General features: G+C 42.4%; 1 protein-coding gene across 1 annotated transcript in view; it reads right to left on the bottom strand.

Annotated features, from left to right (window-relative positions):
- The window catches only part of DNAH5 (dynein axonemal heavy chain 5), a 290,518-nt gene that overhangs the window by 48,156 nt on the left and 218,033 nt on the right, over nt 1-24,329 (bottom strand). The window contains exons 56-62 of the mRNA XM_013008527.2: nt 18,131-18,268; nt 11,054-11,189; nt 10,225-10,541; nt 8,876-9,031; nt 8,424-8,606; nt 3,976-4,219; nt 411-525 (exon numbers count right to left, since the gene is read on the bottom strand). Coding sequence (XP_012863981.1) covers nt 411-525; nt 3,976-4,219; nt 8,424-8,606; nt 8,876-9,031; nt 10,225-10,541; nt 11,054-11,189; nt 18,131-18,268 — 1,289 coding nt within the window. The remainder of the gene's footprint in view (nt 1-410; nt 526-3,975; nt 4,220-8,423; nt 8,607-8,875; nt 9,032-10,224; nt 10,542-11,053; nt 11,190-18,130; nt 18,269-24,329) is intronic.

The raw sequence follows: 24,329 nt of genomic DNA, 5'->3' as shown, positions 1-24,329 counted from the left end.
TTTGCAGGACGGTGTCTATGGGTGCACATCAAGAGAAAGCCTCCAAATGCTAAAATAATGAGCATCTGTCCACGTGAAAGAACAACAGAATCCTCAGTGTTTTCTAAATCTGTCTTCCTTTCGGCAGGGCATTAGCGCTCACTGTGTCTGTGGTGGGGGGTCCTCTTATTGAATGGAAGTGCATGAAAATGAAGGAATCAAAACGGCCAACACACTGTACGTTGGGCTTTTTTTGGGCTTGAGATGACAAACCAGATGACTTGTTAACACAACGGTTATCACACTAACCTTGGATTTTAAAAAACAACAACATCTCTTCCTAGCAACGGGAATGGAACTTGCTGCCACAATGCCCTTGTTCCTCTCCCACAGATAATGAATTCTGCTTTGCTGCCTAAGTGTGGACATACCTGGCTAAGGAAAGGTCAAACAAGCCAAGGAACTGGCGCAGTGAAGTCTGGTACATCTCATTCACCAAGCTCATCTCTGTGATGAGGAAGTAGAGGATGCTGCCTCTTGTAGCAACTGAAAGACAAACAGCATAGTCACAAGGGTTACCACCGGGGTGGGCAATGGAGGACCGGTGCATGGTGATCAGCCTGAACAGTTACTTCAAGCAAGCCTTAATTGTGCACTTCACAGATGGGGTTTTCTGCTCCCATAAGTAGATACAGTCTAGGAAACTCCCAGGGACAGTTCTGCCCTCGGGTCATTATGAGTCAGAACCAACTGGATGGCAGTGTGTTTGGTTTGGTAACTGATGAGCATCTCCCAGCAGTGCTCCAGATCAGTGCTCATCAATTCCTAAATCCAATTATTCATATGTGAATCATGGTCCTTATTTTGCTGGTGGTGTTGAGCATACACACAGCAACACATAGACCACCTCAACACACCACTGAGTGACAGTGATTACATTCTTTGAGTTGTGCACCTATTTTTGCCCTCATTTTGTGGACTGTTCTTCCCCCCATTCACATAAATCCACGGTCCTGTAAGATGCCATTACTTTGTCATTCAAGCTTTTGCCATTACTTTCAGCCTACACAGATAATGTTTGAAAGCTACCCTGAGTCAGAACCAACTCCACGGCACCAAACAACCATGTTCAAAGAAGGCATTCTTTACAAGTAAAGCTAAACTATTTTTCCCATTTTGTTTTAAGAAGATACCAAGGTATGTTTTTGGATCAATGTTCAAAAACTATCTCAGGACAATATTTTGAGAGATCTATCCGATCTTCATGGAACCAGGAAATCCACAGTCCATGAAAAATTGAAATTCTGTTCTGCATTCCCCCCCCTTTTGATTATGAATCCTCCATGGGATTTCTTTACCAAAATGTTCAATGATGGTAACCGGAAAGCACTAGATTCTTTTCAAACTAAAACTCACTGCCATCCAGTTGATGCTGACTGATGGTGCAAAGGGAGTGGTTGTTCATGAAGCTAACTAGCTTCACATTCCATATTCTTTCTCTATCCCTGACTCTCCTTCTTCGTCTGTTGTTTCCAAGCAAATGGAGCTTAATTGCCTTTCCTTGGATGGCCACTCACAAGTTTTGAAGCCTCCAGGCACAATGCATTCAACAAGGAAGAACAGTAGTACTAAACATGTTATTAGGTCAATTACTTGGAATGTCCCATGCAGTCCCATGAAGGTTTTGTACATCTTAAATCTAATTCTTATTCTTTATATTTAACATGGAATCAGTGCATTTGAACTATAATTTTGGAGAAGAATGTTGAATGTACACCGGACTGCTGGAAGAATAAAAGTATCTGTTTTGGAAAAAGTACAGTTAGGCTGCATCACAGAACCAGACGGTGAGACTGCATCTCACATCTCACATACTTCAGACATTTATCAGGAGACACCAAACCCTGAAAAAGGATGCCATGCTTGGTAAAGTCAGGTCAGTAAACTAGAGGAAGGTTTGCCAAGATCTGGATTCACCCAAAACTTCAATAGGCTCAGACTTAACCATTGTGAGGATGGCACAGGGCTGGGCAGTGTTACTTTCTGCTGTACATAAATAAGATCACTCTGAGTCAGAACTGCCTCGACGGCACCGAACAGAAACAATGGTGTAGTCATGTGAGGATTTCATGCAGAAGTAGGGCAGAACTTTGCCCTGATGTCCACAACCCAAGCCATCCCAAAGATGATGGTTCTCACTCTCCATCAATAGATGGTATAAGTTGGATTGTTTATCCAGGAGAATTGATAAATGACTAAAATGAAGCATTTTAACCCCTTTAGTATGTTCCTCTGATAACCAAAGAACAGCATTGATTTGCCACTGGTGGCTCAGGTTGAATAAAACTGTCCATAAATTATCAATTCATTGCTACCAACTAACAAACATCTAGGGAGCAGCCTTAGTGGTGCTGTTGGGTAAGTATTGAACTGCTAACCACAAGGTTGATAGTCAAATTCAGCAGCTGCCCTGTGGGCTAGCTGCTCCCCATAAATATTTATGGCCTGGAAAACCCTCTACAGAGACGACATGAGTCAGAATTGACTTAATGGCGTGGGTTCGGTTATTTGGTTAGATTTTAACCATTAGAGGGAGCAGCCTATCAGTGTCTCACTAACCCTTCCAACTTCACTAATTTTCATTTCACTAATGTCCACATAGTTAGGTGATAGAAAAATTAATCCTTCCTTTTTACTGCCTAACTAAAAAAATAAGTCTCTTCCTCATGCATGCTACAACATGGGTGAACTTTGAACATCTTATGCTGAATGAAATGTGAGTCACAAAAAGACACATTTGATGATCCACCTTACTAGCTATATCGAGAATCATCACCAGTTTTCACTGTGCAAAGCCTCACTCACAGCACCACAAAAACCCACTGTCATCAGGTCAATTCCAACTCACAGCGACCCAATAGAGAAGCTGGTAGCATAGTGAGTGTTATCTGCAAGGTAAGCAGTCCCAAACCACCAGCAGCTCCAAGGGCGGACTGGGATTTCTACTCCCATAAACAGTTATGGCCTCTGAAACGCTGAAGGGCAGTACTACCCGGTCCTAAAGGGTTGCTATGAATCAATATTGACTCAGTGGCAGTGAGACCGTATAAAGCAGAGTACAATCACCTCTTTGGGTTTCTGAGGCTATAGATCTTTACAGGAACAGAAAACCCCATCTTTCTCCTGCAGAGTACCTGGTGTGTTTGAACTGCTGACCTGGTGGTTAACTGCCCCAGTGTAACTCACTACACCACTAGGACTCCTTGCACCACCAGGGCTATTTATACCTAGGATAGACAAGTGTACTGAGAAAATAGTCTATTAGTAATTACCAGGGTTGAGGGTAGTGAGGAGAACAGGGGGGTCTCATAACTTAGGAGAGCTGAGCTTCTGTTAGGGTGATGAGAAAACTTGGAAATGGATAATGGTGATGGTTGACCAACATGGTAAATATAATTAACATCTTGATTGTGAAAGATGTTGATAAGGCAAATATTTTGTTACACATATACTCACCATGATATTTTAAGCATACAAAATGTACACACGTGAATCTCAAAGATGATGCCAAACTGATACGAATTATGAGCAATTGAAGACTCTGACCATTACAGGAGCCCTGACTGTGCATTTATTAAGCACATGGTTGCTAACTCAAAGGCCAGCAGTTCAAACCTACCCAGAGGCTCCATGGGCCAAAAACCTGGTGATCTGTTCTGGCAATGATTCCAACCTAGGAGACTTTATGGAGCAGTTTGTCTCTGTCCAATAGGGTTTCACAATGAGTAGTACCCACCAGACAGCACAAACCTTTACACAATTTGTTTCTACTCAATTTCATTGAACATTTTCCCCGAGTTCTGCCCCCAAACCTTGACTGCACGACCCTGCTTTGCACTGTCATTTGTATCGCTTCCTTCCTTCTTTGCCTCAAAATCTCATCTCTCCCTCTCAATTCATCTTCCTGTGACATATGTGTTTAATTACCAGACTCACCAGGTCGGTACTCCTCCCGGGCCGAGTTGATTTGAATTTCTGTCTCGGCAGAAATCTCCAGCTTCTGAGTCACCTCCTCCGCTGTCCTCTTCGTGTGACTCAGCACAAGGATCAGGCTCTCGTCTTCCACCAGGGACCCCTGAGTACTGGTCAGGCGGTAAAGCAAATTATCTTCCAGCTCCTTCATCTTTCTTTTGTTTGCAGTGACTTCTTCCATGAGTTGAGTGCGTTCTTTCTCCAGTTCCTGTTGAAGGAGAGCCCAGCAGTGCAAAATGCAACTTTTCAAAACTTACACAAGCAGCTGAGCCTCTACTGCACGAGCTTTTGCCCAGGCAATTCTGGGACATAGTGACCCATTGCATTGCAGAACAGAACTTTGTGCCATAGGTTTCCCAAGGCTGAGACCTTTGGGAAGCAGATGACCAGGTCTTTACTCTCAGGCACTTCTGAGTGGGTTTGAACCACTAACCTTTCATTTGGTAGCCAAGTACTTAACTGTTTTCACCACTCAGGAACTCCAAGGTCATGACACAGGGATACTGAAGGTCCTCAAGGAGTGCTTGGGTGGTACAAACAGATAACATGCTTGGCTACTAACCAAAAGGTTGAAGGTTCAAGTCCACACAAAGGCAACTCAGAAGAAAACTTGCCAATTTGAATTCTGAAAAACCAGCAGAAGATGGATGCACTTGGCATCAACTCAACAGACACTGATGAACTCCTCAAGTATCAAGAGACAAAACGTAACAGGTGTGTATTTTCAAAGCAGTTTTTACCTCTACTGCTTGTCTGTGGTCAGAACGCTGGCATGTCAATACTACCAAAAACACTTTACAAATTCAATGCAATTCCAATCCAAATGCCACCACTATTCTTCAAAGGAATGAAAAAATTAACCCCCAACTTTATACGGACAGGAAAGAAACCCAGAATAAGTAAAATGCTAGTAGAAAATAAAAACAAAGTCAGAGGCTTTCACTCCCAGACTTCACGTATTATAGAGCCACAGTTATCAAAACAGCCTCGTGCTGGTACAATGATCGATAAGGAAACCAATGGGAGAACCGAGGGTCCAGAAGTACAGCAAACACCCATCGACACCTAATCCTAGGTAAAGAACTTACACACTTACACACACTAACTTACACACCTTTACAACAAATGGTGCTGGAAAACTGGATCCAGTGGAAAAATAATAAAATGGGACCCACACCTCTCACCATGTACAAAAATGAACTCAAGATGGATCAAAGACCTAAACATAAACCGCACAGTTATAAAAAGCATCAACTGAAAATTAGAGACAAACGCAAGAATCCTAATTCAATGCATGAACACACTACCAAATATAATGAAGAATAGCCACACTATAGAATACAAAATAAAGAACTAGTACCTACTAAAAATGCACATCAAATACTTCATCAAAAGAGTCAACAGAGAATTCACAGATTTGAAAAAATTATTCAGAATAATATATCGAATAAAGGGCTAAACTGCAAAATCTGTAGGGAACTAAAGCATTTTACCAAGAAAAATATAAATATTCCAATTTAAAAATGGGCACAAGATTTGAATAGACAATTTAACAAAATATGGTATCCAGGCAGCTAACAACCATATGAAAAAATGTTTGTGTTCATTAGCAGTAAGAGAAATACAAATTAAAACAACAATGAGATGCCACCTCGCCCTGAACTTTTTAACAAGATTCTATTAAGTAGAAAATAATAAATGCTGGAAAGAAAGCAGAGAGATTAGAATGCCTCTACATTGCAGGTGGATATATAGAATTGTACAACCACTATGGAAATTTAAAGATGTATCACATCCTTAAACAAATGCACAGATAAGTACTTTATGATCCAACAATCTCTCTACTGGGTATATACCCTAAAGAAACCAAGAATACAATAAGAACAGACTGTGCACACTTATGTTTATTGCAGCAATTTCCCTACTAGCAAAAACATGGAAAGAACAACAATATCAAAAAATCCTATTACAGAGGAATGGGCAAAGCAAGTCTGGTATATCCATACCATGGAATAGTATGCATCAATGAAAAACAAGGACAGTTCTCTTAGACACCGCAAAACATGGCCAAAGCTAGAGAACATTATACTTAGCAAACTCAATCTTACAAAGACAGATATTCAGTAGCACCATTGTCATAAGAAAGAGAAATGTGGTTTATACACCAAAAGACAAGACTGATAGCTAACTACGAGGAGGCCAGGGACGGGTGAGAATAGAGAGAGGGAAGAGATAGGATATTGAGGAGGAGCCTAGAAAAGATGGAGGAAGCAAGCCCATTCATGGAGGGTTTAAACAGCATCTTGCTGTCGATTGCATTTCTTGAGATGGCATGTACAAATTTATTCAGTATATTTCTTTGGTAAAAACAAAACAGCACTCTACAGATTCTTTAATAGTGGTTTGAGTGGCTTTAAAAAAAAAAGGAGGAAAAGAAAAACCGAAATAGACTTGGAGCCTTTAGTGAGAAACAAATTCAACTCAAACAAGAAAAAAGCAACAACAAAATCAACCACTGGCATGGGGGCCATCCATACTAGGTCAATAAACTGCGTGTGAATTTATGAAGTTGGATTAAAAGCTCTTTCAATTTTATTACCCCATGACTCATGTGCCCTGGATTAGAACGATGGAGCGAAAAGTCATGAAAATGAGGAGAGAGAAAAGAAGGGAGGGAGGGAGAGGGAGGAAGCGTAGATAAGACAGATAAGACGGACACGTGGAAAGGTTCAGGTAAACAAGTACACCACAAAACACCAAACTCACTGGCATTCAGTCAATGCCGACTCATAGCGACACCCTACGGGACCAGGTAGAACTGCCCCTGTGGTTTTCCAAGACAGTAACTCTTTACTGGAGTAGAAAGCCCTGTCTTTCTCCTGCAGAGCAGCTGGTGGCTTCAAACTGCTGACCTTGAATTTAGCAGCCAACTCGTAACCATTATGCCACCGAAGAACACAATACACAGAAAATCTAAAAATACAAGGAGAGGCATATCCCAAAGGTTTTGCCAATAGTTTTAATAAATCTTCAGGTCAGTATAGATGGGGCCATAAAGTAAATAAAACTCCTCAAAGCTGTAGAACCCAGGAGAAAATTAATAGTAACTTCAAGAATGCATGCTGTTTCACCAAAGCACCCCCTTTAAACTCATCTAGATTTCTTGTTTAAGATTCACAGTTTCTCTAGAGTAAAAGCTGACTCAGACAAAGAAAGTATATAACTTCTTGGTCATTTTTCACTGCGCATTAAGTTATCCCATAAAATAGAAGTAGAGGAAACAGATATGGAGTTAAGCTTCCAGACCACACATAATTTAAACATAATGAAGCCAGGGACCTCCAGAAAGTTCACTGTGAAAGTCGCATTTCACAAACTTCCACACCCAGAGATTTTATCACAAATACGAATTCATAATGCTGCTTGTTATTTGGCACCAAGGCTTTAATTTCATATTCCAAAAGCTTTAATCAAATGGAAGAAAAGCCAGACGTGGAATGGAATGCAGGAAGTCAACAGGTGAAGAGAATATATCGCAGAATACTTTCTGCAGAAAAAGAAAGCAACGAGAGACGACAAGAATGAGGCTGAAAAGCGCCCGATGTTCTCAACAGCTGTATCAGTCTATGTAAGAGCAACTCATGAGATCTGTCACTTTTAAAACATGCGTGACACATATATAGGTAGATAGCTGGTTAACCATTTTCGTTATGTGAAGAGAAAACACTTGGGGATGGTTTAATAGTAGAAATACATAAGGAATAAAGGAGGAAATCTCAATGCCAATGTTAGATTATTTTAGTTTCAACTGTTACTTCTCAATTTTTAAAATGTCCTTCTTGACCCATTCTGGATTTGTGCTACGTTTAAATATTTCTCAATAGACGTGTTCTTTCTGGCATATTTTAATATTGCTGCTGGTCTTTTCTTTCCTCTTTTAAACTTATATACACTGTTTTCACTCTTTTTTTTTCTTTCTCTTCGGTATGTTTCCCACTTTATGAAGTACAGGAGTCCAGGGTGTGGGGTACAAAGACAATCACTGATGTAATAATGGCTTGTCATGGGCAGGGGGTGATTGAGGGAATTGGAGAGCAACGGTGAGGTGAATACAACTACATTATGGAAGAATGTGTTATGTGAATTTTGTAAAATGTGAACTTGGGTTCAATAATCCTAGTGGGGAAAATGGGGACATTGATTATGGTTTAGAAAGCACTGATTTTGTCTTTGTGGGGATGGAAATTTTTGGCAAAGGATATTGGTGAGGGTCACGCAGCAAGACTGCTCTACTTGATCTTGCTGAATTGTGTACTGGAGAGATATTGAATTGGCAAATATGTTACCTATATCCTTCATCCAGAAAAAAAATCAACCCAATGCAGCTAAGGATCTGACCATCCTTTGCTCACCTGCTTCTCTGTGAGGATCACTCTTCCCAGCAGCTGATCTTCTAGGCCTTTCATGGTGACAGTAAAGTCGATGATGGAGGTCCGGGCACTAATTTCAGGGGTGTAGGCTGGATTGGGAAGCTTGGTGGTGATGTAGAGTCGGAAGCCGTCCATAACGTCTACCTCCTTGTCACCAACTTTCACCTTTGTGTAGTAAGGGAGTGGGAATAAAACAGATACTCCTGAATCACGGTCTCATTTTTCAATAGGATTAATTATGACTTGAAACAATCCGCTTTAAGTGTTAAATTGCCTTCAATGCATTTGTTCTTTGAAACAAAAGATCAAATAAGCATCCATGGAGCCTCAACCTGCGTGCATGCAAGAAACCCGGGGGAAAGGGACACACGAGGGGGGAACAGGAAAGGAAGGAAGAGGGGCCAGGGTCATCGTTCTCCACTTGGCTTACCTACCTTAAAGGTGGACCCAGTTTTAATGAAGTTTCTTTCCAACACATTATCCAAGGCTGGGTCAAGTTCCTCTCCAACATCTTCAATTAGCAAGGGCCTTCCAAGGGAAAGGCTGTCCTCCAGGTGGCTTCTGAAGTACTTGTGATTTAGAGATGTGATCTAGAAACATGATCATGAGGTGGCTCTTGATAGGTTACAGAATGATGAAGCAAGGATCAAGTACACAAGGATCAAACCAAAACAAACAGATAACAAACGCACTGCCACTGAGTGGACTGGGACTCATAGTGACCCTAGAGGACAGGGCAGAGCTGTCCCTGGGGGTTCCCAAGCCTGCAGCTCTTTACAGAAGTAGAAAGCTTCATCCTTCTCCCATGAAGGGGCTGTGGCTTCCTCATGGGCAACGATGTTGCTGTTAGCTGCCATTGAGTCGGTTCTGACCCAGAGCAACCCTATGCACCAGGCTAACTGCAAGCAAATGCATTCTTTTTTGCAGAGACTCTTGACTTTGGGACCCATCCATAGTGAAAGAATACAGGGCGCTTCGACTTTCCCCATCCTTTCCTTTAGAAGACAGTAACAGGCCTCATGTAACAACACAGCCTTTTCCTCACCACCATCGCTTTTATGACAAATAATGTAAAGTGTTAGACACTGTGGTTGCTGTTGGGTGCCATCAAGTTGATTGCGCTTTGTGGTGAATCCATGTGGTGAACCCAGATTAGAATTGCCCCCCAGGGGTTTACAGAGCAGGTCATCATCATCTGGTCTGTACTCCCACAGAGTTGGTAGATGGGTTTAATCCATGGACGAGCACTTCACTGTTGCACCACCAGAATACACATTAATGTGAAACAGATACGCCCTGATCTAGTAATCAGTGAGCGCCTTCAACCCTACCCAAATAGGGTCGGTAACCACTGAAAGACGGCATGAGTAGAGACCACACAAATGCATGTAGTACCATTTTTAGAAAGGATGTTAGTTTCCTATGTTAGGCCTCGCTCTGTTATTGGGAGCCTTGATGGTGTAGTGCTTACATGTTGGGCTGATAACCAGAAGGTCAGTGGTTCGAAACCACTAGCTGCTCCTCAGGAGAAAGGTGGGGCTTTCTATTCCCATAAATAGTCAATCTCAGAAACCCAGAGGGGCAATTCTCTCCTGTCCTGTCCCATCACTAGGACTCAGAATGGACTGCATGGCAGACAGCTTGGTTTCTAGAGTCTGTCACTGCTCCGCCTAGAATTACAAGCCATCTCCATCATTGCTCAGTGTTTTCTTATTCTGCGCTTCACAATGACTCAGGTCAATAAAGTTGGCCAATAATATAAATATACTGAAGCACATATTACCTGGAGTTCATTCCGGTTTTCTTTGTTTTTAATCCAGATCTTGCCTTGCGTCTGTGGATCAATCAGCAGTGGATACCGAGAAGCCTTAGTGACAATAATACCATTCTGAATGGACAAGTCATCGTTGGGCAGGCCTTGCAGATTCCACTCACTAATAGTAGGAGCGTCAATCAACATCTCGTTGAGATTTAGGTTGCTTCCAAATGGAATCTTCCGAGCTTTCATCTCCTTCTGCCAGTCGTTTAACAACAGATTGCGAAACTCTTGGTTAAATGGACCAGAATACGATAGAAAAGCCGTAGCCAACAAGACATCCCCTAAAACAGAAAAACAACTATCACTTTATGCTCATCCTTGTAACTGCACAAAATGTTTTAAACAGGTAAGGGGGGCGGCAACCATTCTTTGAAGTTCCATAGCTCAGACAAGTTGCTGGTCCTCGGTGAACAAGTAGAGGTTGGGTTCCTCATTAACCAGGTACTTAATTCTCTACCAAGTAGCTGTTAGTAGCCAAGTATTGGATCATTTGACTTTTGTTGGAAATCGGGATGGCCTTAACAGATGCCAAACTTCAGAAGGTAGAAGCTACATTCAAAAGGGAATACAAAAGTGACCTGATAATTAGAGGCTTTCAAAGGTCACCACTACATCTTAACAGGACAGCACAGGGGACAGAGCATCACCCATCCCTCTGAAATGGCTGCACAGATGAGCACAAGAATTTGATAAAAACTGAATGATGGAAGGATTCTGATAGAGTTCAGTTTTGCTAATTTGCACACATAATCTCAGTCCACACAGAAAGTCAGTAAGAGAGGAATCGGCGTACCTACGAGTCTTTTCGTTTGTGCGGCAAACTCTTTGCTTTGCTCTGTCCACCTTTCCTTTTCCCCTGCCAAGCCACTGATCAGGGTGGACGCTGTCTGCATCTTATGTCGACACCTCTCTGCATCTTCAAGTAAAGTCTAAAGACCATAATCAGAAGGAAAGGGTTGAGAGAACTAAAGCTTCTGGCTCAAAAAAAACCTTAAAAACATGTTATGCGCTCTGCCTTAGAACTCATTTTATGCACTCTGCCTTCGAACTCAATATAAGCAATTGAGTTCGTAGAAAAATCCAACTGCGGTGAGACTGCTGTCAGCCTTCTCCAATGAACCTGTCAAAAGTAACAATTTTATGAGAATGACGCAAGACCAGGAGGAATTCTGTTGTATTGTGCATAGGGTGGCTATGGGCAGAACCAACTTGATGGCATCTGTGATAGGTAGGTTTACTGTACCAACATGGCCAATGAACAGATGGAATTAATCGAAGGGCAGAATGATAAATTGCTCAGTGAGCCTCGCTTTTCTTGTCTCTTGCTCTTAGATCATCAGACCAGTGTGCGGCTGCCTTAGCTGGTTCTCTGCCTCAGTTTGCAAGCTACACTACCTGTGGGACACCTAACCTATGGACTGTGTCACTGTAGTTTGAGGTTCCTTCAAGACCTGCTTTGCCACATTATTGGAGTATACATCACTTGAGCTAGGGACTATCAGACCCTGTCATCTGGCTGACTGTTGGTGACCTGCCTTGCTGTTTGCTGCCTGCTGGATAGCTTGAATTGCTCTACAGAGGACTACCCAGCAGCCCTCAAGACTTGAAGGACTGCCAGTGTATTAGCTGTCTCATGGAAGTGAGTTGCACTGAGCTATTTGTACTGTTTTATACATTAATTAACTGTTTATTCCTTATGTTTTATATATATATAAACAAAATATATATATTTTGTTTCTCTAGAGAACCCTAATATAATTGGTACTGGGAGTGTTTCTAGAGAAATAAAATCATAAATATGGGTTTCTTAAATTGGCTCTCCAGCTTGATTAGCCTTAACAGCACTGATAATGCTATTTCTACACCTAAAGGCATGCGTAAGTCTGCCACGCTTCCTAATCCATCACGTGAAGTAGCAAAGCTATATCTATAGTATCACCACCAATAGATGAAGTGCTGGTTAAAGGAGAGGCTCTAGGTGATCATATGTTTGATATTTTCCAGCAGTTTTGTCAGGATGACAAGTAGAGGGAAGCTGGTTGGCTGGTGGTCCTTACAATGGAAACTGTGATTAAGGAGGGGGATGGTCTCAGGGCCTCAGAAGCACACTTCAAGTGCCGAATAATGGACTTAAAAGCTTCTGCCTATGCTGCAAAGGAGAGCCTTCTCTCCTCCAGTAATAGAGCTGATAATGCTGAGAACCAGGTCCAGAGTCTCATTATGCGAGTGGCTGAATTACAATGGCAGCTGAATTGCAGATCTAGAGTAGTGTCTGATACCAAAGTGAGGGCATTGATTGGAAAAAGTTGGGACCCTGAAACGTGGGGTGGGAACATATGGGCTGATGATCCAGAAGAGGAGGATATTGAACCCCTAGAAACAATTGACCCACCCCAGTCAATAGATCCACCCCTCCCAGCTGAAGGTATTAATCCACTGTCAATAAGGCAACCCACACCTGAGCATATTAACCAAGCTGTTCAAGCTGAAATGCCAGGTGGTGCTGCATCAGTAGCATTGACTGAGGGAGATTCCTTACAAGATATTACGGAGAGCACCTGAGAAACCCCCTGACCACCCAATATTCCCTCTAGACCTGTCACTGAAATTAAGGCTCAGAAAGCTCCTAAAGGTGAGGTTGAGATGGTTATCCAAGAAGAAGCACGCTATACTCATAAAGATCTGCTCAAGTTTTCAAATATGTACAAGCAGAAGCCTGGGGAATATCCCTGGGAATGGTTACTAAGGGTGTGGGATACTGGTGCACAAAATGTAATTTTAGACCAGTCTGAATTTCTGGATATGGGAACTCTTCTTTCAATGTCTCAGCGAGAGAGACTAAGAGAAGATATAATTCCTTATTTGGTTGGTTCACTGAAGCATGGACTGCCAGATGGCCTAAATTAGACCAATTTGAGGTACCTGACCTACCTTGGTACACTATAGAAGAAGACATCCAAAAGCTTAGGGAAATTGGTATGTTGGAATGGACCTATCAGGATATTCCCATAGACCCATAAAGGGGGTGTCCTGAGGACATACTCTTTACCACAAGAAACAAGTTTGTGAAGTGGGCCCCCGAATCTCTGAAGATTCCTGTAGTTGCTATTTTATGTGCACCAGGAATAGCAGTGGGCACAGACCTAAGCGAACTCCGACATTTGCCTACAATTGGGCTGATTGGGCCCCGTGGTGGTAGAGGGCAGGTGTCAGCACTGAATCAACAGAGACAGGGTGGGCGTGCTTATAATAGACAGCAGGTTTCTGTAGTCATCAAAGCAACCTTTCTTGGTGGACTTATAGCATTGGCTACTTAGTCACGGTATCCCTAAGAGTGAAATACATGGGAAACCTACTAAATACTTACATGATCTATACAGGTGGAAGAATCCTAGATCAGGCCAACAGCAGAATAGACAGTCGCGATCACTCAATCAATTCCCAGACCTGAGCCAGTTTACAGATCCACAACTCCTTGAATGAGGGGGAGGCCGGGTCCCTGTGAAGGAGGACCCTGCTACATCACTGAAGGTCTATACTGTTAGTCTTTCTTCTAGCCTTCCCCAAAGGGACCTGCAGCCTTTCACAAAAGTGACTGTTCATTGGGGGAAAGGAAATAATCAAACTTTTGGGGGATTACTGGACACTGGCTCTGAACTGACACTAATTCTAGGAGACTCAAAGTGTTTCAAAGGTCTGCCAGTCAGACTGGGGACTTATGTAGGTCAAGTTATCAATGGAGTTTTAGCTCAGGTATGCCTCACTATGGGTCCAGTGGGCCCCCAAACCCATCCTGTGGTTATTTCCCCAGTTCCAAAATGCATCATTGGAATAGACATACTAAGTAACTGGCAGAACCCCCATATTGTATCCTAAGGTGACCAGATATCGCACTTTTGGCAGGACAGTCCTGATTTTTAACAATTTTTCCCATGTCCCGCGGCATTTTTAAAAAGTTCCAATTTTTTGAAAGAATGCACGACAAGCTAGTGTATACGTTTTTTTGGCTGCCATGTGGCTATTTCGCCAGGATATGAGTTTTATCAATGGTGTCCCACTTTACCAATATTAAAATCTGGTCACTTTATTGTATCCTCAAAATGTGGAATAACGGCTATCATGGTAGGAAAAACCAAGTGGACACCATTAGAACAGCCAACAATGACAGGGAACCCACAATGATTCATTCAGGTGGTGTCTTGAGACAACTGGGCACCATCCCAGGGGTTCACAACTGAGGAATAACGTATTTCCATTATTTCCCACAAATAAAGAGAAAAAAATAGAAGCATAAATCCTAAAAGGAGCCCCGGCAGCACAGGTCTAACTAAAAGGTCAGAGGTTCAAATCCAGCTATTTGTGATAGGCAGCTTCCATAACGATTTACAGCCTGAGAAACCTTGTGGTTGAGGATGGTATCAGACCACATAGTGTTTTATTCTGTTATTCTTAGGGCCTCTATGAGTTGGAACTGAGGCGAAAAGGTTAACAGTTCCAGCACACCCAGTAGGTCTGCAGAATACAGGGCCGAAGGTCTGCTTCTAAAAGGTCACAGCTTTGAAAACCCTACACAGCAATTCTACCCTGCGCACACAGAAGACCTCAAGTCAGAACTGCGTGACAACAACAAATGACAATGTATTAAATTATCCTTAACATTTTCAAATATGTGTTATAGAGGCATGTATTCAGATATGCAATGATGGAGATAATGCCTAATAATATTTTACTCTAAGTATTCCTATGTGCATGTTCTATAATGGGCATGAATTGCTTTTGTAAAAATAACATAAGACACTGTTTTTCAAAAGCCAGGTATTTATCCCAGTCTCCTTTTTGTCCCAGGTAATTTCGCTTTTCTTCCCTCTGCTGCTAATGCAGAACACCTCACATCCCTGCTGAGCGCCATGCCCCTATTTGTTGTCTCTCCCCAGAAAGCCAGCAGCTGAAAGGCAGGAATCTACATCAATCTTGACTGCCCACTTCAACAAGAAGCTTTTTTATGTAAATGTTCAAGTGATGTTATAAGATGCTTTTAACATGAATTTGTTTTTCCACATTCTGCACCTATGCACATAGTGAGTTAATAATAGCCAGATCCTCCCTCCCTCCGTGGCTTTTGTTTTCTAGAAATCTAGGCCAGCTGGTGGTGCAGGCTGCTAACTCAAAGAGCAGGGGTTCACACCCACCAGCAGCCACGGAGAGAGATGAGGCAGTGTGCTCTTCCTGTAAAAATGACCACACGGGACCCCCGCAGGGAAGGTCTGTGCTGTCTTGGAGGTTCACTGTGAGTCAGAATCAACTCACCAGCATTTAGCAAAGACCACAGGGGCCTGGGGTGGATTGTGATATGGAAGAAGACGCAGAAGTGAATTCCAAGAGCATAAGAGAGAAAAACAGATTCTCTTCAGTCTAGTTAGGGGGAATTGCAAAATTCACCAGGTTCCAGGAGCTCTGCCCGTCACGGTGACTCTAGAAACCTGAGGGCTCTTCCACAGGCCTCAGCTGCCCGGACCCCAGGCCCAAGCTCTGATCCCTTAGTGGGACACACACTGCCTCATGGGACCGTGTGGTTATAAGTGATGGCCATGATAAAGGCCCTTCCCTGCCTCCTGGTGACCCATGCACCCCCATGTTCTCATAGAGCTCTGTGGGGGGCCAGGAGCAGGAAGCCAACAAGAGGGAATGTTGACCCACATGATCTGGAATCCAAGAGCTCAAGTTCACAAATCCAGTCATTTGTATTTGTCATGAAAGATGTTTCCTAAAATTCAAAATTTGTTTTGTTTTTAAGTTAGAGACATCTCGACAGTAGTAGTTCTTCCAAGAGTACCTAATAAAGGGCACATGCTCAAAAGACAAGAAATAAACAGAGTTGGCTGACTATATAAATGTATAAATATTGAAAATCCAACCTAACTGAACAAGGCGGTACAATATTCCAGCTGTATTCACTTGGTGCTTCTAGACACACCTGAGTGCTCACAATGGCAGAAGTGACAGATGTCCTTCCTCGGAGCATAGACCCATCCACACTGCAGGGCTTTCTCCTGATGATGTGTGCCATGAATTCCACAGAGCACAAGTATAAAAAACCCCACAGGTGCTATGCAATCCTTCCTTAGTACCTAGGAAAAGGTCATTGTTTGCTCTCAGGAGATTTATCTTTAAAAGAAAACACCAGATAGTCTGCATAGAGTGAAAGTGAAATCGTTATCTAAACTCCCTCGTGGGGACCGCTACCTGGGAATAGAGTAGCAGGCAGGCATCACGACTCAGGCCAATTTAAGTCAGACCAGGAGAAGGGGCGAAGCCTCCAAAATCCCCAAGGATAGAATCGAGTGGACCCAGCTCTTTTTATCGAGTGTGAGATCTCTTAGAGGCAGATTGTGTGGAGCGCATGCTTTAGATCACAACGCTAGAGAGTGGTCCCACATAGAAGTATAAAGAATGAACGTGAAGATGTATTGGGAATGTCAGTGGGGAGCGGGGCTTGAGGAAATCACTACAAAATCAAAAATCATGGTGACTCCTCTGCCCATAGTTCAGGGATATGAATAGCCTTGCTATCAGACAGAGAGCATTGTAAAGTTGATGGTGGCAGATATAGTTAAGTTAAAAATACCTTATCATTTTATCTCCCCTGTTCGCCCATTTTAAAGTTCAATTTTTTTATATTGTCTAGGTTCTTTTAGATTGAGGTTTTCCTAAGTTTTGTTTGGCCATTGCTGCTGTTTTTCTGGTGTCTTGTTGTTTGTTTGTTGTTTTTTGTTTTGTACAATTTTCGGCATCTGAAACCCAGAGGAGGTAAGTCCATAGAGACAGTAGCTGGATTGGTTGGAATTGGGAAGCTAACAAAAATGAGTAGAAGAGAACACAAAATGTTCTGAAATTGATTGTGGTTATGATTGCACAACTCTTCTTAATATGATGGAACAGCTATTAAATTGTATTATATGTGAATTACATGCCAAAAAATCAAATAAAATTTTTTTTTAATCTTGGTGATTAACTCAGACCACCCCTTCCTCTGAGAACTCTTTAGTAGGCATTTTACCCAAATGCTTACAAACAAATGCTTATTGATCACAATTTGACTTCACCTCCCTTTAGAACATTCTAGAGCCCCCAGAAACCCCAGCCTGCACAAGGCCAGTGCAATCGAGAAGCCCTGAAACATGAGTGACGTCAGGTCTCTGAGTCTCGATTTCCAGCATGGATTCCTCAATGGTGCTAGAATCAGTCTGTATACACGAAAGAATTGTATTCTCCACTGAAACAGTCCTGAAAGGTACCAAAGCATCAAAACACACACAGGTCGAAAGGTCTTTGTCACAGACCTTTGTCAAGTCCCATGAACACAGCCATGTGGACCAGTCACATTAATGCAGCAAAGGATGCCGAAGCTGACCTCGAAAGGCCAAGATTGAGCCTAGACTGTGCCCCTGACCAGCCCGATAACCAGGAGACCTTCTCTTACCCTTATTCAGGTATATTGGACACATCCTCTAAAATGAACACTCTCCCTACTCTATAAGGTTAAATGAGATACAGTGAAAAGACATGATTTGCAAAACACAACCAGAAAAAAATCTACACAAGATGCTCTCCTTGTCACCATGAATAAGGGCACTCAGAACATTCTAGAAGATTTTTGAGCACTAGCTCTGGGGGTATTGGCTGACCATCCATACACCTCACCAGGGTGAATTGAGAGGTCATATGTCATGCATGTACCATACATAAATGAAATGTATCACCACTCACCGGAAATGGCATCCTTGGAGAAAAAAGGTAGAAAGGGAATGTACAGCTTCCTGTGGGCATGTCCGCTCCCTCCCACACACCCTCCCCATCACAGGACGCATACCTGCTTCTCCGTCATGGCCTGCTCGTACTCGGCCTGCACCACATCGAGCTCTGCTTGCTTGTCGTCCAGCTCAGCCTGGGCCTTCTGCAGGTCCTGCATGGCCAACACATGCCGATTCTCCTGCACCACCAAGTTGGCCTGCCCGGGGCACACAAAAGATGGCAGATGAGCAGCAAGCCTCCCCACCATTTGGAAAGTTAGCACCAAACCTCCCAGAGAAGATGACATAAATTATACTTCATTATGACCAAGGTTGTAATTTTTTTTCCCCGAAAAGCCCTAGATAGTAAATATTTTGGATTTTCTGGGCCGAAAGGCAAAGTCAATGATATTATATAGTTGCAATGGCTAGTTGCCATCCAGTGGCTCTGACAGAGTTATCGAATGTGGGACAGAACAAAATGGTGCTGAGTTCTGTGACATCTTTGTGGCTGTTGACACCACCGTGCCACTACTGTCTCTGCCCATCTCTTTGAGGGCCTCCTTTGTTTCCATGGACCCTTGACTTTGCAGACCCGCATGTCCTTGCCTGGGAATTGCTTTTGTCCAGATGCTGGGTCCAAAGTAAAGACATTACGAAGGTGCTTAGGTAACAATTATTAGTGTAAGTACTTTTCTTGTTTCTTAAGCCATACAAAATTTTCAGAATGTGACCCATTTTGATCATAGGGTTGTAGTAAATTGAATTAGCTAAAATGAGTGATACTGGAGTAGGATGAAACCTAAATTGCTTGTTTGCTGTCCTTACCAAAGCTCAAAATTCAACACCATCAAGTGGGCTCACAGTGACCCACATGAGCAGCTGCTGGTGGTTTCAAACTGCTGACCTAGTGGTTAGCAGCCCAGTGCATAACCTCTACCCCACCAGAGTGGTGTCCTCAAAGGAAGCAAAAAGGGCAGACAGAGAGACAGAAATCAAGGAGAAGGTCTTGGGAAGATGGAGGCAGATTTGGCCCCCAGATCATTCTTTTCCCATACTATGTTTAAACATTGCACTATTAAGAGTCATACAGAAGGAAAACTTAATATTTAGAACAAACTATTTAGAAATATTTCTAATAGTTATAAATATTTAGAACAAACAAGTAGGACTTGTTACTGTTGAATAAAGTGAAGCATAAAATATAAAATTATTCACCAAATGTAACAAGCTAGGTTTTGTTGGTGTGATGTAAGTGGTTTCATGGTTTTGCCTATCATATATTATCTACCATCCATAAAAGAAGCGGTGCCTAGAGCTTTGTTATTTCTTTTAAGGATGCTACAAAGAATGAAATCAACTGACATAATGCAAAGAATTTTAGAGAAAGACGGGTGTAGAAAATAGCCCATGCTTGCAGGGGGTTAAATCCTTTTCACATACACAAACACAAAATTGAAGTCATGTAGAACCAAACTTCAAACTCTCATGAGATCTAGACTTTCTGTAACCCTTGGGGTTGGATGAACCTCTGAGACTATTGCCCTGAGAAAATCTTTAAACCTTCAGCCAAAAACACCCTCTAAAGTCTTCTTACAAACTAGTAGAGTAACTCTTAAAAAATAATAATAATAAAATCAAGCTCACTGCCATCCAGTTGATTCCCACTCAGAGTGATTCTAAAGGACAAGGTAGAACTGTCCTGTGGGGTTCTAAGACCGTAACTCTTTATGAAAATAGAAAGCCTCATCTTTCTCCTGAAGAAGGGCTGGCAGTTTTGAACTGATGACCTTGTGGTCAGCAGCCCAATACATAAACACTACGCCACCAGGAGCCTGCTTAAACACAGTGTTCATTTAAACAACTAACTGCATGTGATGAAATTAACAAGAGCAACTCAAAAGGTTAGACAGGGAGCTTGGGGAGCAGAAAGTTTATGTTAATGACATTGGGACAATTTGGAAAAGGAGGGCGAGAATGGTTGTACAACCCAGTGATCTATATTGATATCAAAGATATTGATACCCCTGAATTGTACACGTAGACTTTATCGAGCTGGTGTATGTTCTGTGTGTATATTTTCAGCAACAACAACAACAAAATAAAACATACTATTAAAAATACAGGAAGATCTCATTTTACCCCCTTTCAGTCCATATGTTAAAACGGCCTCTGGCGGGTGGATGCACTACTAGGAGCCATATTGTTTCTGAGGTGTTTGAAGACAAAAGCTTATTCTTGAATCACTTATTTTGAAGAGAAACTTTTCCTCTCTCAAAATCTCAGGTGACTACAGTTCAGCAGAACCAATCTTTCAAGAAAAAGTAAGAGCCCTATCACTGACCCGAGGCAATGCCAGGCAAAAGCATGGCTTAAAAGTTATCGTTACAAAGACATGGGTTCATGGAACCCTTGTGTTTCTTTCCCGGGCACTGGTCTGAGCTGCAGCTGTGGCCATGGCTTAAACATGGAAGAAAATCAAGGCCACTGTATCTAACGACTTACTAAAGTATCACAGTCACAGGGTTCTGAATTTGTTTATTCTAGTATTTTATAGAGTTAAAATAAAGAATTAAAAATTAAAATAAAAGCTCTCAAAAGAGGTGACCAAAACAATACCAACAAACAAACACTCCCCCTGCCATTGAGTAGATTCAAACTTAAGGTCACCCCTTAGCATACAAAAGAGCAAAACACCACCCACTCCTGCCTCCTGCTCACAATTGCTGACAGAGGACAACAGCCCCATGGGGTTCCCAAGCCTGTGGTCTCTGTGAAATCAGACTCTCATACCTTTCTCCCCTGGAGTGGCTGGTGGGCCCCAACCTCAGGCATTCTGGGTAGCAGTGGAGGCTTTAATCACTGTGCCAGTGGGGCTTTATAACAGACCCCAAACCTAACACCTGGCTCACTTAGCCTGGGGCTTGGATCCATTATGATTCATGTTCTTGTGAGCAGAGGAGAAGCCCCCCCGAGACAGAGACCTGGGGAAGAAAGCCATGCGTGGAGGTGGAGATCGGATTATCTACAAAGGAAGTGGCACCAAGGAGTGTGGCCACCACCAGAAGCTAAGAAGGAACAAGGAAGAATTATTTTCTAAAAACACTGGTCACCACATGGCTCAGTCAATCCCTTAGTTTCCAGAGCAATGAGAGAATAAATTCTTGTTGTTTTAGGCCACCTCTTTCTCACTCAAGAAAATAAAAACAACAACAAAAGCTCACCTCCCATCAAGTTGATTCTGACTCATAGTGACCCTGTAGGACAGAGTAGAACTGTCCCTGTGGGTTTCAGAGATGGTAAATCTTTATGGGAGTAGAAAGCCTCTCTTCCTCCCTTGGACTGGCTGGTCAACTGAACGTGTGGTAAGCAGCCAGCATGATAAGCCACCTAGTTTGTGGTACTTTATCATAGCAGATTTAGAAAACGATTCCTGATGTTATGATTGTTGTTATCCTGTTCACATGTAGGACACCATTACTTTAAGAATTATGTTGATGTTAACTGTTGTGTTTGTATTGAATAGAGGGACAGAAAAAAAAGAGGAAGGCCCTCAAGGAGATGGATGGACACAGTGGCCGCCACAATGGGCGCAGGCACGGCAACAATGATGACGATGGTTCAGGACTGGGCAGTGTCTGGTTCTATTGTGCAGACGGTCATTATGGGTAGGAGCCAACGCAATGGCACCTTACAACAATAACACGGACTGATATGTATTGTTTTTCATAACCAGATAAATTCCAATAAAATGAGGATTCATAGAATCTGAGTCATTATTATTGTGGTCAACATTTGTTTAAATGTATTCACTATTAGAAAGCTTTTGGCCCATCTATATAGATTGTAGAATGATTCTGCTACAAATTAGTAATGGGCTGGTGGCAGCTGGAGTTTAGGAAGTATGGTGGATCCCTCTGCACTTGGAGGGCAAGAGTCTGCAAGTAGAGCCGTTCCTGGAGTTAGGAAGGTTAGCGTCTGTAATTCCTTATGCACTAAGCAGAGTTGGAAAGTGATAACTTGTACTCCTTTTGTCTCCTAGTGCTCAGACTTCTCCTTGGCTGAGAATGGTGGTGGTGGTGGTGATGGCAGGTGCTGTAAAGTCAGCAAGCACCAAAAAAAACACCACCCAGGCCTGCACCATCCTCTAAGGTGCTGCTAGGCTTGAAACCATTCTTGCAGCCACTGTGCCATTCCATCTCCTCAAGGGCCTTCCTCTTTTTTGCTGCCCCTCTATTTTCCTAAGCTTGAGGTCCTTCTCGTAGACTGGTCTCTCCTAATAACATGTCCAAAGTTTAGGAGATGAAGTCTCATCATCCTCACTTCCAAGGAACATTTCTTCCAAGCTGATGTGTGTTGTTTCGGTTTGGTTTGGGTTTTGCCAAGTCCATGGTACTTTCAATCTTTGTAGGTTCTTTTTGATAGTGTATCTTTTTTCGGATACTGGAAGGGATCTGGCAAAAGAACTGCTCCTAGGTCAGGGTGCCCATTACAATATAGCAGGCAGAACCAATGAGCTGCTCCTGTAACGACAACAGTCTAGAAAACCCCATGGGTGTTTGCTCTGTCACACAGGGTCACCATGAGTCGGAACAGACCCAACACTACCTACATGAAAACAAATCTCAGGATAGGACTCGGAGCGGGAGGAGCATGCAAAGCCTTTGCCATTGAGTCAGTTTTGACTCATAGTGAGCCTACGGGATGGAATAGAACTGCCCCCACAGGGTTCATTAGCCTTCAATCTTTACGGAAGCAGGATGCTCCAACCCAAGAAGCAGCTGGTGGGTTTGAGCCACCAACTTTTTGATTGGCAGTCAAAGACTTCATCACTCTAACACCAAAGCTCCTTTTACTGAATATGTTGTTTTCTTAGGTGCCACCGAGTCCGTTCCAACTCATGGTGAACCTACCGTCTATCCTCGAGTATAAGCCCACCTGAATATCAGCCACGACACCTAATTTTACCACAAAAACTGCATTAAAAATGTGCTGAAAGACTCGGCTTATACACGAGTATATACGGCATATACAACATAATGAAGCATTGTCGGGTGCTGCACTATCCTCATAATTCTCCTTAGGGTTGAACCCATCCGTGCAGCCACTGTGTCCATCCAGCTTGTCAAAAGTCTTCCTCTTTTTCTCTGCCCCACTTCTCTATGAAGCACAATGTCCTTCTCCAGGAATCGATCTTTCTTGACAACATGTTCGAAGTACATAAGATGATCTCCTACCATCCTTGCCTCTTAAGAGCATTTGGGCTGTACTTCTTCAAAGACAGATTTGTTTGTTCTTTTGGCAGTTCAAGGTACTTTCAAAGTTTTCACCAGCACCATAATTCAACTGCGTTAGTTCTTCTTCGATCTTCCTTATTGTCCAACTTTCACACATATATGAGTCAATTGAAAAATATCATGGTTTGGGTCAGGTGCACCTTAGTCCTCAAAGTGCCTTTCAGCACTTTAAAAAGGTATTGAACAGCAGATTTATCCAGTACAGTCATTTGATCTCTTTGTACTGCTGCTTCCATAGCATTGATTGTGGACAAACCCCTTGACAGTTTCAATCTTTTCTCTCCATTTACCATGAATACACAGCGTGCTCATGTAGGCATTAGATTGGCACAGTGGCTGCAACAATGGGTTCAAATATGACAAGAGTTGTGAGGGTGACTGGACTGGATTGTGTTCCCTTCTGTTGTTCATGGGGTCACTACAACTCAAAACAAACTCAATTTAATACCTAAAAACACCAACATCAAAATGCCCATTTTGAGTGATGTTGGAGTCTTCAATGCTTCCAATATCAATGATATCTAGCAGTATAGCATCAGTTATTGGGTCGAAAATTCTCTGAGCCAAACAGGACTCCAAGGGCCTCAATGACTAGAAAACAGATCTGGGATGGCAATTATTAAAAATCTAATGACATTTGTATCTCTGTTCCTATTTCTTACATTCCTGATCATGTTTTATCATGATTATTCTATTTTTAGGGGTAGTTTGCAAATAAAAGCTAATTTTATTTTTTTCTTTAACAGTTATATTAGCACTTCATTCCCATGTCATACAATACAGTAGTTCAATCATATCCAGAATTGTACGATCATCACCGCAGTCAATTCTGGAATATTTTCTTCGTCTTTGTACTCATCATTATTCATGTAATTATTTTTTTTCTAATTCTGGCAAAAAATACACAATGAAACATTCTAAAATCCCACAACTTCTACATGGATAATTCAGTACTATTGATTATACTCTTTGTGTTGTACAA

Source organism: Echinops telfairi, unplaced genomic scaffold (assembly GCF_000313985.2).
Source record: "Echinops telfairi isolate 266 unplaced genomic scaffold, ASM31398v2 ScPeMD7_7469;HRSCAF=8507_1, whole genome shotgun sequence".
In the NCBI taxonomy this organism is placed as follows: Eukaryota; Metazoa; Chordata; class Mammalia; order Afrosoricida; family Tenrecidae; genus Echinops; species Echinops telfairi.
The sequence above is the reverse complement of the archived record's forward strand: the minus strand, read 5'-3'. Positions and strand labels throughout refer to the sequence as shown.